Raw genomic sequence first — 13,851 nt, forward strand, 5'->3', positions numbered from 1 at the left:
ATGTGGTCTACTCTGGTGTCGTCTTATCATAAAATTGTAAATAGGACTAGAATGATGTACGGTAAAATTGGTATAAACACAATCCAAAGAGAATAAGGCTGAGATGATCCATTGAAATATGTACGCATAAAACTGGAGTGGGAAAAATGGGCAATACACGAAGATCAGAAGAATAAAAGGCAATGAATGTTAGCCGATCAATGCAAGGAACATCCACCACCAACAACACAGAGAACCGGAGTATCAGCAACACTATTCCCAATCCAAAGCTTGATACCTTCCCCGTTAACAGGCGCTTTCCAGTCCTGGACCTCAACATCCCAAACACTAACATCCTTCCTCGTAATCTCCAACGTCAATGTCTCAGACTCACCAGGACCAAGCGTCCCCGTCTTCTCAAACTGTCTCAATTGCAACTGTGGCGTATCAAGACCCAGGATAAACGGCAATTCCACATAAAGCTGTGCAACAGCCTTGCCCGACCTAGACCCCGTGTTCTTCACATCGACGCGTACGGAGAATGCAACGTCAAAGAGAGCGGGGTTTCCACCCTGGCCACCACCCGCACGTGGCACCGGATGCGGGGTCGTACTATAACCAACCGGATAAGGGTAGTCATCCGATACGGTTATTGAACCGGGGTTGTCGAGGTACGGATACAAGTAGCGCCAGATTCGGGTGAAGCGTGTCGAGGACCATGACACCTCGGATGCGGCGGGGATGGAGTCGTTGTAGACTGGTGTTGGTCCTCGTGATGGTGCGGTGGGAGGGTAGGCTGTATTGAGCGCAGTTACTACCGAAATGGAGGGGTTTGAGAAGTTGAACGTGGTGTAAGACAGGCCGTGACCAAATGGATAACGGGGCGTGATGTTGGCGTTTATGAAATGCCGGTAATCCACGTACAAGCCCTCGGTGTAGGTATCCTGGATTTGACCAAATGGCTGATTGATAATGCTCACGCTATCTGGATAATTGGATTCGGCGCGGGGAATGGTGTATGGCATGTGGCCGCTGGGACTGTAGTCACCGAAGAGGACATCGGCGAGGGAATTGCCGGCTTCTTGGCCTGGAAGGTGGGCGACAAGCACGGCTTTGACTGATTCCAGATCGATCCATTTCTCCATAATAATAGGACCAACGGTGTGGACTACCACGACGACTTGGGAGAACTTCGCTGCTGCAGCCTTGACGAGGTCATCCCCATTGTGCCAGGCATACAGACCAGCCTCGGTACGGTCACCAGGATTGCCCTCGACGGTAATGTAGTTTTCACCCGAGTCGGCATTGATGAAGACAACTGCGATGTCACTTGCAGAGACAGTCACATCGGACGGGAAGGAGTCTGTGATGTAGAACTTGGCATTTTGGGTCACATTTGCGATACCTTGTTGTGGGGTGATGAGATAGGGCAACCTGGCAGTGCCGCTGCCCCAGCCCATGGTGAGAACACCCTTGTCACAGCCCATGTCAGTGCAGGAATTCAGACCATCGGAGTTACTACCTGCGTCCGTCCCAAAGACCTTCAAAGACGCGTTCTTTTGAAGCGGAAGTATGTCGCCTTCATTCTTCAGCAGAGTGATTGCCTCACGAGCGACGGCGCGTGCGGTTATATTATGGGTTCCTTGAACATTGACGTATTGATTCACGACTCCGGAAGGAGAGAAGAGAGCCCCGGGGTATAAAGGGCCATTTTTGTCCTCAGTATTGGTGGAGAAGTTAGGCAGAGGATAATCTTTATCCTGACCCATTTTGTACCATGTAGCCACAATGCGAGTTACCTAATAGGATTGTTAACACGTTGATCGACCGAGGGGATTCGATCTCGTTAGCGCAACATGCAATTTGCACATACCATGTCATTGAGTCTGTCGACAGGGACACTCCCGTTGAGGATAGAGCGCGACATCTCAGAGCCCCAATAGCTATCACCAAGCAACGGGACGGCGCCATCGCCAGGCATACACATATCAAGACCAGATAACGCAGACCCTACGCCAGTGTAATGTCCCAACCAATCAGTCATGACAAACCCCTGGAAGCCCAATTCGTCTTTCAAGATGCCGTTTATGAGCTTGCTGTTCTGGCTGCAGGCAGAACCGTTAACCTGCAAAACGATCAGTTCAATGCCCTCGACCATTCCGTAGCTGTAGACTTACATCGTTATAAGCAGTCATCAACGCACCCACACCAGCACGAACGCCCTCAGCAAATGGCCAAAGATAGAGCTCATGAAGCGTGCGGTCATCAATATTAGACGAATACCCCTTGGTGATGACACTGCTCATCCGATACATCTCCTGCTCATTCCCGATATAGTGCTTGATCGTCGCGATAGCACCAGTACTCTGCATACCCTTGATAGTAAGCGCACCCCCAATAGCCTGCAAAGACGGATCCGCCCCAAAACCTTCCCAATTCCGACCTCCGCGAGGCTTGCGCCCAAGTGGACCAACAGCAGGACCGAGTTGAATATTAACACCTTTACCACGAGCCTCCTCGCCAATCCCAACTCCTCTCTCATACATCAAATCCTTATTGAAAGTTGCGCCCACCGTAATACCAGGCGGGAAGGCGGTATTATGATCTGAATTCCGTATTCCCAAGGGCGAGTCCTGTAAACAAAGATTCGGGATACCGAATCGCGGCGCGCTGCCGGTTTGTCCGACGCAGGGTCCCATGTAGAAGCCCGTACCGGTGGTCAAATTCACCTTCTCGGCGAGAGTCATGTTACCGACTACCTGCTGTGCTTTTGCGTAGGCTGAGGACCAGTCGGAGGCCCAACCGCCCTTGGGCGTGGGATAGTATGGCGGCGATTCATAGCCTTCTGGGACGGAGTCGCGCTGGTCTAGTTGTACTGCATCGTTGGGAGATGCGTCTGGGACTGGAGTAGCGGCTATGGCTTGGGCGAGAAGAGGCACGAATGCCAGACGCGTCCAAGGTGCCATGGCGGCCGGTTGGGTGTGAAGTATGGATCAATGCAGAGCAGGTACCACCGCGACTCTCTGGTGTCCACTTCGAGAGAATGCAGATAGCTAGAAATTATCCGCCACGGCGAATATCTGATCGTTTTAAAGGTATTTACCTCTCGAGAAAAGGAGGGGAAGGATATTGTTGAAATAGTCCACGTGCCATACTGAGAGTATTCTGCAGACAATCCTGGAAGGAATGGATCGTCCACGGCAGGCCCGTCATGAGTTCGCTTGCATAACCGAGGAAGGATGAGCCTAGATCACGAAATGTTATAGGTGGAAATCACACCTTACTCTTGCGACAAGTCTACGCCAAGCTGAAGAGCCAGTGGTGGACTGGTGGCGGCAGCGACATAAGGGCACTATGAACGACGATCTGCGCTGTGCGGCCTATCATTTCCGTATAGGGCGAGCTGTCAGGGGTAGACCCCGGCTGAGGGAGGGAAGAACTGGGCAGATATGAAATCAATAGTTCCCATAATCCCTGTTCATGTCGTAGCTGTAACATTCGGTAGAATCGGTACATGGCCGAGATTTACCCGGTCTCTACTCCATCAAGAAACGAAAGCCGTTGTTTGTAGTCATGATCATCGAGTTCCCGCTTCTAAGAAAAGGTGGTTCATGTTTCTAAAGTATTTTTACATGTGATCTTTTACACAACTTATCCTTAGATCTTAGTGTACCGCAGGTATGGCTTGACCTCACGAACCTCGCCGAACTTCTTCTTCGCGTCCGCGGTAGAAACGGAGGGGGGCACGATGACGTCGTCGCCGACCTGCCAGTCGATCGGGGTGGTCACGCCCTTCTTATCGCCAGTTTGAAGGGAGTCGATGACTCGGAGGACCTCAGCGGAGTTACGACCAGTCGAGGCGGGGTACATCATGGTGAGGCGAATTTTCTTGCTGGGGTCGATGATGAAGACAGACCGGATGGTGAAGGCGATGCCCTTTTGGTCGATGTTATCCAGGTCCTGTTGGTCAATCATGTCGTACAAGAAGGCGACTTTACGGTCGGCATCGGCGATGATGGGAAACTGCACGTCAGTTGAGGAGACCTCGTTGATATCCTTGATCCATTCGCCGTGGGAACCGATGTCATTGGCGCTCTAGGTGAAGCGTAGAAGGGGTGCCGTTAGCTCGAGTCACGATCGTTTGGGAGGCAGCAGTATTAGACTAACCAGGCCAATCATCTTCACACCACGCTTGTCAAACTCATCCTTCATCTTTGCGAAAGCGCCCAGCTCGGTTGTGCAGACGGGGGTGAAGTCGGCCGGGTGGGAGAACAGGATGGTCCAGCTGTCGCCGATGAACTCGTGGAAGTCAATCTCGCCCTTGGTAGTTAATGCCTTGAAGTTGGGAGCTACAAAACATTGGAGTTAGGTTGTGATCTTTAACCCATTCAGTGTTGGGATGTAGCTAGGATCTTATTTCAGACATACCGGTTGACCCCAGGCGCAGGCGTGGCTGTTCCTGAGGAGCCGCAGCGAAGAACCGGCGGAAAGCAGGCTGGGCCCTCGGCAGCTGCGCAGAGATCTTGGCCCAAGGGGCAGCCTTTGGGGCAGTTCTGAGAGCTCGGAAAGCCATCTGGGGTGCAATCATTGAGGCCATGATGAGGTGTGAAGGACAGAATAATTGGATCCTGTTGTGTCTTTCGCTGGAGGAACGACATCATCGTCCAGATTATCTCAGCAGTCACGCAACTGGACTAGCCGAATCCGGTAATCAGCTTGCACATGATGTTTTAAGCTTGTTGGAATATTTGATGCCCGGAGATAACCTTGTTGATTACTTTAGTTTTATCCGACGAGGAGATCAATATCACAATAGAATGTGTGACGACATGTTCTGATTCTGTGGTCACCAAGGGTTATGGAGGAGCTCTCTTGGCGGCGTCAAGCACTACATTATGAAGCACAACTCTTTGTTCACGTCCAATGAGAGAGCGGCTAGCATTACGTTGAAGGAGTAACCCCCGCTCATTCTAAAATCTCACCCATTTCGACTGCTGGCCGGATCTTATCATCCGATATTATTGAGGTGGCCTTGATCTATTTTGCGAGTGGCTGTGTCGTGCTGCAGGGTCTCAGTCATAGCGTGATGATCATTGGCTGTGGAAAACTGGAGACGTATGTATCTACGGATCACATTTCATCTCCTGGTGCAGTGCAGTTTCCCCCGTTTCAATTCAGTGGACTACTGGCAGCTAGGATTGTTGTATGTGTTTTCTTCTGTTTCTAGAATCATTTGATACTAAACAGTGATAGATTTAAGAAATGGACACCTAAACTCCATCATACCCTCGGCCCATCATATCCGACCTCTAGCGCTCTCGACCCACCAGCGCCACAGACATAATCCAATGAGACCCTGGATGTATGCTTGCGCTCGGCCAACATGTCTTTCCTTGCTTTACATCTATTGCCAGGCCCGCCTTGTCAACCACCAAATCCATCAAGCCCATGTCGCATCCGTCCCAATGCGTGCATAAAACTCGTATCACCGTTTTCGTCCACACGGAGCGGACACCGATACCACAATGCATTGGCATGGACTTCACTTACTACACTGACCCCGAAATCCTTCAGCCATCTGCCACATTTCCTAATACGAGACGGTGCCATGGTCTTCACGGCTAGACACCAGTCCTCTACTAGTTAAGGCGATCTGCAGGGTCCATTTAATATCTCCATACGGTGGGTCCTTTGGATAATTTTGACCCATAGAGAACAGCACTGCAGAACTCGTGTTCGTCATCCAGGTCCGAAAAGCAAAAACCAGGGGATGATGAGGGGCCTGATATTATAAATCTGGGACATGTCTTGAATTTAATACTATCAAACTACTGTGCTTTATCTTCCCCGGCCATCCCTTCATTCCCCATCCCTCTCCTGCTTTCCGAGGGGGAGCGCACATTGTCTCCCACCATGCCGCGCTCCTCTTACTATCTATTGGCTCTACTGCTATCATTTATCACAACCTTCTTATGGTTCTCATCGAATACAAGAACCGCAACTACAACACCTATCTTATCTCTCTACAGCTCATGCTCGTGTCCTCCCGGCTCCGAAACCGATGCCACTCCCTCCTCACCAGCATCAAACCCATCATCCTCCCTACCCAAGGACATCACAGTAGCCTCACCTTCGCCCGTTCCGCTACACCCACCCGCCGAACCACCCCAATCATACTATCTCCCCTACACACCCTCCAAACAACTCTCCCGCCTTCCCTTCCCCTCAAAACTCTGGCAAAAAGCCGGACCAAACGGCATCGACGAAGACCGTCAAAAGGACATCAAATCCTGGCATACGCACAACCCCTCCCTCCGCCATGAAATCTTCACAGACGGTAACGCAGAGCGATACGTGCTCGATCAATTCGCCAAATTCCCCGATATCATCGACACCTACCAAGACCTGCAAGTGCCGATCCTAAAAGCAGACTTCCTCCGACAATTGATTCTCTACGCGGACGGTGGTGTTTGGAGTGATCTAGACGTAACATGCAACACACCCATTGACTCATGGATTCCACGAAAATTCAAGAACCAAACAAACCTCGTCGTGGGTCTTGAATTCGACGGAAATCAATTCGCTAGTTGGACCGTGATGGCTAAGCCGAAGACGAATCACATCGCCGCCGCGATCGAGTATATCATGGATGCACTGGAATATTCAGCCGAGGAGGCCAATACCACTATCTCCGGACTGACGATGAAGACTATCAGCGACGTGGTAGCAGTGACGGGGCCGCAGGCTATGACGCAGGCGATTCTGCGCAGTATCTCAGTTGAACTTGGGGAGACGGTGACTGGAGAGAACGTTTCGAATCTACATGAACCGACTCTTTTGCATGATGTGTTGGTTCTTCCGAATGCGGCTTTTGCAGCGATGCAGGCTGGTTTCCCTGAGGATCAGGGGCCGTATTTGGTGGAGCATCATTATGCGGGGTCTTGGAAGAATGATCATGGTGGGGAGAGTTCCCCGAATAGTCCTATTGAGCAGGATCATCTTCATGAGGAGAAAGCAGAGGGTGAGAGTGATCAAGGAGGGGTCAAGTCTGAGATTCGAGAGGATGACGAATGATAAAACTTCTGGATGGTTGCATATTACGGTCATATTTCATTTTTTTTTATCTGGGCAACGGCGTTTGGGGGATGGTGTACACTGATTCACAGTGCTTCAAAAGGTGTTTGGAGTCAGATATCTCATTTCGGGTTGACAATGGCACCGGTTCATATATCTCCCTTATTTACTTCCTTCGTGCAGGACAGTAATCTATCCGAGAGTCCCTTACTAGGTGCTTCCCTGTGCTGAACATGTCAGAGTCCAGAAAGTTAGATAGTCATCGAGTTCAACATGTGCTCCATGGCTATCTCAGGACGTAGCCATCAGAAAAATTGATTTTAGCTATGGGTGCTATGCCCGAATCCTCCTTGGATGAGTAAAGCCTCCCATATGTACGGATCTCCCTCGCTAGTGGAAGTGAATGTGCATTCATCCCCCAAACCACTGTCTTCACTCAGTCTCTTCAATCAATCCTCTGCCCAACCGTAACCCCCAACGAAACCAACGCCAGCGCATCTTTACAATGCTCCTCGAACTCCCCAACAAGCACATCCACCTTCCTTCTCGCCTCCTCCTCATTCTCCGCCTTTCCCAGCGCAACCATCGACGGCGGGACCAACGCACGCATCACACCAGCAACCCATTTCGTCACAATACCATGTACATGCTCCTTCCCCTCCGTGGTATACGTTTCCCGGTGAATATGTTGAAACCCGCCGGCGCAGATCTCGTCGTAGACAGTTTGTGGGGCGAAGGGCCATAGACCGAGTTTTAGCATGGCGTCGATGACTGTGTTGCGCATTGTGGTTATTGCGGGAAGTTCGGGGGTTTTGTTGGTGCAGAATGATGTTGTGTCGACTTCTTCCCATTGGATGTAGCCGTTTGGTTCTGTAGGGAGTTAGTTGGTGGGATTTCTTCGCAGATGGGGTTGTGAAAGGATGAATTTTTGTTGGTGGTGGGTGTAGTACATACTCAGTAAACTTCGTGCGTTCTTTAATAGAACGGTGTAGTCGCCTTGTTTCAGCCCGGCTGTCAGGAGCCGGATGTGTACGAGATCATAGCGCCCGAGGTGCTCAGGCGGGTATGGTAGCAGGGTATCATGAACGGAGAGTGGGATTCGTGTCTTTCCTGCGAGTATGATTTCATGTGCGGTGGGAAACTGGGCGGGGGAGATGTCGAAGCCGTGAAGATCGAGAGAGGATGGATCCGGGTGTTTTGTAGCAAAGTCCTCGAGCCAGACTCTGGTGTAGTTGTTAGTCTGTGTGTGTAGAATTTCTGATATCCTCAATGGGATTGCCAAATAGCAATGCTTTGATGAGTGTACACTTGTTAACGCCGAGGTAACCGTCAATCATAGCAGTTGCAATTGACCTCGGGATTTCTTGCACCCGTTGAAGCGGATTCTAACGATCCCGTAGAGAAAAACAAAGAAATCAAACTCAAGCCACATACCCCGTGCCAGTGCCGATATCCGCGACCGCCGAAATCGTATCTTTGGGTATCGAAGGATGAATCAATGTATCACCGGAGATTGCCACCAAAAAGCGATGTTGTTTATTAAGCCTAGACAGGCAGGAGACGTTAGCATATCGGCATCTGCAAGAGTTCCGGATCGACGGTAATAAAGTCCTGCCAAAAAAAGTGGGCGTGGCTTAGATTGGATGCCGAGTTGTCGGGACCCATCCAAATCCCGAGGGACAGGATCTTTGCTTGAGACAGGGGGGTTGGAGGCCCGGCACGCTGTCACTGGGTGGAGTGGAGTGGGACTCGGATGATTATGAAAAACGTGGAAACATCAAGGAGAGTGGGAATAGGGATGGGAAGAGCCGTTGAATGGCGTGTGACCTCCAGGAGCAATGGGAGGTGGTTTTGCTCACTCCCGGATTTTCCATAAAATCTTGAGAGAATGGCTTTGAGGAGGAAAACATACCGTTCGGTCTCGGCCTCATCTCGGCCTAGGAGGTAGATATTATCGTCAGACGAGTGAGACCCCATTATTGTTGTGTTTGTCGAAGTAGCAGTGAAAAGAAAGAAAGGGAAAAAAAGAGAAGAAGTTGAAAAATTGGGAAGAGAGACGGGAAGTGAAATGATAACTGGAAGATGGGAGAGATCAAGACATGAACAAGATATGGGGGGAACCAGTAGCTTTAATCAGTTATGAACCATTGAACACACAACAAACTCTATATACTTCGTACGCTTGATATTTCCCAAGTCAGTCTGTCCAAACTCTTTTTCTGATCTGGTTCGCCCACCTCACGCTATCCGGGGAATGTCCCGATAGGGGATTTCTGAGCCAATTCATCGGTAATGGTGGCACAATGGACAATAAACAATAGGTCAGATCATGACCCATTGACAACGCCTTCTTACTTGCCAAGGAAACATGTCTATATTTCTGACCTTTGCCCCCCATCTGATCTATCGACTCTGCTGACGTGGTGTTCATTTCGAGAGGAAACTATGCCCGGGATGCACGGTTCGGCAGATCCTGACCTCGGCCCACATCCTCTGATCATCTACGGATACATATAGCCAAACACATGAGCGGTTTAAAGAATTCTAGAACGAAGAATCATAGCATTATGTCCACGATGTTCTACATGAAACAGCAAACAGGTTGGGAAATTTGAACAATTCGAGCTGAAATTGATTCGTGACAAATTAGCTATCGGAGCCAAACTGGAGACGCATCGTCATGCGGGGAACCGAGATAGGTACTCTGGAACACATGGTGAGACAAGACAAGTGGGGTACAACGGCCGAAAGGCGCAAAGATCAAAGCGGATCAGTCATTTCTATGAAATTTTGTGAACTCTGGCGCAGAACCCTGAAATTGGCTCTCTTCGATTGTCTACTTACTCCAAAGACTGTGTCCACTCTATTGTCTGAAATCTTGGGCATAGTTCTAATTCTAGTTTCTTGATGAGCCGGTTCATGCGCGCTTATTGGCAGCCTCATAGTTCTGATCTGCGGATGAACGGCTCTCCTATCTATGAACTATGCCATTGGGAACTATTCTACTTGTAGGTAGAGCCAAACCAAATTAATTAAAGGCTAGCGGGTCATGCACAATCTTGCGTCAAAAATACTAACTACGTCTTTACCGACGCCGCAGGCACTAAGCTTCACTGTGACGGAGGAGCTCTCTGTTCATGCACAATTTGCATAATCAGTACTCCAAATTTACTCCTGATCAGGAGCACGACATTCATACAGATTGAAATGTCTGCAATTGACCAGGCGCATTAGGCCCAGCCTAAGGCACATCGTCGCTAAACGACATACGTAATCCTCTCAGGGCTAGCCTGCGGTTGCCTAGGCTGTCAGTATTGCGATAGGAGGCCTTGTAGACATGGCCCCGCCCTATTTGACCCCTGAATCTTTGAGAATTTTATCATTCTGATCTTAATCATTTCTACCAAAATACATCAATACGTTGCCTGTAGTACCCGATTCAACTCAGGTCAAAAAGGTGGAAGGTTATACTATCTTCAATACGCATTTCAAATTTCATCATTCGCGCAAATCCGAGCTAACCTATCATCAAAGCCATGAACCCAAATATCCCAGAACACATCCCAGTGGAACAATTATTCCTCGACCTCCCCATCCAGCACGTTATCGACAATAAAGCAGGAATGCCGGTGATAGAGCCCTAGGCCACACTATACGTCAACGCCATCCGTGAACAGAGATTCGGAGATGCTATATGGGTACGCTATAATATCGCTAGAGACGTGGAAGATGGCATAAAGGTGAGAGATGATATACCGGGAAACACAAATCAAACTGTACTCGAGGTGATCAAGGAAGATGCCTTGAATTACAGAGTGATTGCGCCGGGATGCCAAGGCCATGTCGCTCTATGCGAAAACGAGCAGTACCGATGGGCGTGCATATGTGCTAGAGATTGTTTGCAATCTTTCGGAGAGTGACATTGCACGCACTAAGGGTGAGATTGCGGCTTTGCCTGAGAATCAGCCTGGGGGTCTTTGGGAAAGAGTACAAGGTTATTGTATAGTTTCATGAGAGTCGGCCGAGGTATTTATGTTGTCCGGCCGTGAATAGAATCAGCATCCTACTAAACACTCATAACTACGCCACCCCCTCGTATATCTATCTCTTCAATATTCTCAAACCCAATTTCAGTCATTAGGATCCAAAAATCCGCGTTTTATGCTCGCCATGTCAGACAGACCTGGTATGTGGAATTTCGGTTGCAGCAAGGCCGTTCCGATATCCATCATCTTGAAATTAGGCAAACAAGCTAGGCAATAAATAGGTGGTACGACTCCGTAGAGCCTCTTCATTTAAAAGGAAATATCGGTCAAAAGAAGATGTTCACATGGTTCAGTCGACGCCAGTAATCACGAAGTCAGAGACTGAGTATCTATACCTCGCTTGCTATTTTGGGAAAATCCTCTATATCACACGAGGAATTAGAAACGCTGTCAATATGGCATGTCTCTGTTATATCATCTAATTAGATATGATCAAAATCATCATAAGGTTTAGTTTGTCGCATAAACTCTAAGGGAGTCGCCGGAACCGGCTCATCCATGGCGTCGGCTAGCCGTTATTGAGAGGCCAGTAGGCGACCATCGACCTGCCTCTAATACGAGAACTATGTATAATTCAGTTGATGCAAACTTTTCATTCCTCTTAGGGCTAAATGAATGCCAGTTTATGCAGAGCCAGTCGGTTCCTTGAAAATATTATAATATGAAAGAAGCGGCACAAGTGTAATGGTTACAATATCGTGACCTACATATGGAGATCTGTAGGATGATAGTAGCGATGGTCTTGAGATAGTTAGCTGCTCTTTCCTCCTCTGATTTTTCTTTTTCTTTCATAAATTCTCCCATATATTGCGACACAAATTCCTCGCATTTGGGTAGTTCCCAACGACCAGATCACGATGCCGATCACCGCGAACATTCCGAAGGGGTTCGCCGCAAAGCCAGCTTCTGAACGTCGAAAGAAAGCTTGCTCGGAGATAGGAGGTGCTCTTTTACCTATCGCGACGTTTGTAGGTGGTTTTACCTTGAACGCCTATTTAGTATTCTCTGTCCTGAGAGCTTGACAGCTGCCTTTCTACGCTCCGCCTCTGTCCTTCTTCTGAGCGTCCCCCTTCCACTTTTGATAATTCCTGTGGCTCTACAATCGTCTCCGAAAGGTGGAAGCATGGTGAGTATGTTTATCCTGCCCCAACTCTCCCTGGCCACCTCAGTGCTTGCGGTGGGACTCATTTTTGTGGCGCTTGCTTTTTACTTTTATTCTCCACCAAGCGTTACTGGGATAGGGGGTATTATGCTGATCAGTGCTATGAGCATACTATGTCTGGTCTATAACGTCTCCTTTTTCAATTATAAGGAGGCTTTTCGGGAAATTCAGTGGGTGATCGACCACAGCAAGGGCGAGTAGTATCACAGTCACCAATGTTACGTTAGGGTGATGTTAATTATAGAGAAGACGCAGAGGAATCGACAGAAGGACGCCATCCTCGACAGCCAGATAGCTTACCAGAAGCCTGCAAAATCTATCAAGTCACTGATAGGCTTAGCGAGCTATCTATTAGGGTCATTGAAGCGAGCTTCCTGCTATTTATTCTGATCGCTGAAGTGTGTCTATACCTGGCTTTCATGATTCTTACCTGCGTCGAAGCAGGCCATGCCCCAAAGAAGTGTATTCCCACAAGATAGTCTATTCGACTGTTTAGAGCTATGCCCTAGTTTACCAATTTGAGTTGGATTGTCACATGTTTGTTTCCAACACAAGATATCATTGATTCGAAGCACGGAGAACTTGGCATGATACGAATCTCATAGACAATGACTCGGAGTGCTAAATTTTCCTTTCAGACCTATCACAGACCGAATAGTCAAGGTTGGTTCCATTGTCTTGAGATCCTCCTTCAAAAGCAGAATCAATAATGAAGTACGTGCACGACCAGTCAATTGCCTTGAGTATTCCCAAGCCCGTACTATCAAGGAGAGATTCATTTTGACGCTCGAGAGCAACAGATACAGGACTATCATCCTCGCCATCTCCAAATTCTACGACTTCCAACCAGGAACCTCTTACCTGAATCTCGATGCCGTTGGCCACCGTCCACTTCCTGAAGATGATTGTTATCGTTTAAATCTAGAGACGCAGAAATTATACTCGGGGTCCTTCTAGAGGAATGTGGCATGAAATTACAAACAACTGTGAATGGAGTCCAGGTCGGGGTGTATGACTGTCTTTTCGACACTACAGACTATACAAATAAAATGATATTACCATCTATCTGGGACTCTAAGCTGAAGCTCTCGGTTTCAAGTGATAAAGCTCCCATCATATGTAAGAGTATGTTCCAATGAACCTCACGGAGATCCATACAGCGGGAAATATACGTAGTACTCAGAGGGCTGGGATTACTCTTGGAGAAGACTAGGTTTAGAATTGACGAGGCGATGACTTTCAGACGGATTGATCATTTATTCTCTAAGACTTTCAGAGACTGAAGGTATGAGGCGAAATCACCTTGGCTACGGTATTGAGCATTGCTTACCGACATTCATCAAGGTGAGAGCGCTTGCTGAGTGAGTCTTGTAGAGAAACTAGTGCTAAAGGAAATGTTTTGAATTGAACAGAGGAATGAGAACTTGCTTCCACCTGTTGTGGTAGTTAACCACGGATCATCACCCCACAGACAGGTATATTGGATATATATATCTTGGATACACTGACAGAGTTAGTGCACAATATATCACTCTCGTGCAGCAGACATAAAGAGTTTTTCCCCGGAGATATATTCTCACTTAATCAGAA

At 48.5% G+C, this 13,851-nt stretch overlaps 5 protein-coding genes across 5 annotated transcripts; 2 read left to right on the forward strand and 3 right to left on the reverse strand.

Annotated features, from left to right (window-relative positions):
* Window positions 1-197: 197 nt before the first annotated feature.
* On the reverse strand, window positions 198-2,945 carry N7473_003095 (beta-glucosidase; the record flags this gene model as incomplete). Its single annotated transcript, XM_057149035.1, has 3 exons — window positions 198-1,778; window positions 1,853-2,104; window positions 2,157-2,945. 3 exons carry the CDS (start codon window positions 2,943-2,945, stop codon window positions 198-200), a joined length of 2,622 nt encoding a protein of 873 aa, XP_057012689.1.
* A 691-nt stretch (window positions 2,946-3,636) lies between these two features.
* On the reverse strand, window positions 3,637-4,576 carry N7473_003096 (peroxiredoxin; the record flags this gene model as incomplete). The annotated part of the gene is made up of 3 exons (XM_057149036.1): window positions 3,637-4,074; window positions 4,147-4,328; window positions 4,408-4,576. 3 exons carry the CDS (start codon window positions 4,574-4,576, stop codon window positions 3,637-3,639), a joined length of 789 nt encoding a protein of 262 aa, XP_057012690.1.
* Window positions 4,577-5,892: 1,316 nt separating this feature from the next.
* Window positions 5,893-7,053, forward strand: N7473_003097 (glycosyltransferase family 32 protein; the record flags this gene model as incomplete). Its single annotated transcript, XM_057149037.1, has 1 exon — window positions 5,893-7,053. The coding sequence occupies one exon, from the start codon at window positions 5,893-5,895 to the stop codon at window positions 7,051-7,053; it is 1,161 nt and encodes a 386-aa protein (XP_057012691.1).
* Window positions 7,054-7,498: 445 nt separating this feature from the next.
* Window positions 7,499-9,030, reverse strand: N7473_003098 (putative LaeA-like methyltransferase; the record flags this gene model as incomplete). Its single annotated transcript, XM_057149038.1, has 4 exons — window positions 7,499-7,923; window positions 8,008-8,276; window positions 8,488-8,598; window positions 8,966-9,030. The coding sequence occupies 4 exons, from the start codon at window positions 9,028-9,030 to the stop codon at window positions 7,499-7,501; spliced, it is 870 nt and encodes a 289-aa protein (XP_057012692.1).
* Window positions 9,031-10,589: 1,559 nt separating this feature from the next.
* On the forward strand, window positions 10,590-10,973 carry N7473_003099 (uncharacterized protein; the record flags this gene model as incomplete). Its single annotated transcript, XM_057149039.1, is given in 2 exon segments — window positions 10,590-10,682; window positions 10,698-10,973. The coding sequence occupies 2 exon segments, from the start codon at window positions 10,590-10,592 to the stop codon at window positions 10,971-10,973; spliced, it is 369 nt and encodes a 122-aa protein (XP_057012693.1).
* Between the last annotated feature and the right edge of the window lie 2,878 nt (window positions 10,974-13,851).

Source organism: Penicillium subrubescens (genome assembly GCF_028828155.1).
Source record: "Penicillium subrubescens strain IBT 31985 chromosome Unknown utg000002l_segment0_segment0, whole genome shotgun sequence".
Taxonomy (NCBI): Eukaryota; Fungi; Ascomycota; class Eurotiomycetes; order Eurotiales; family Aspergillaceae; genus Penicillium; species Penicillium subrubescens.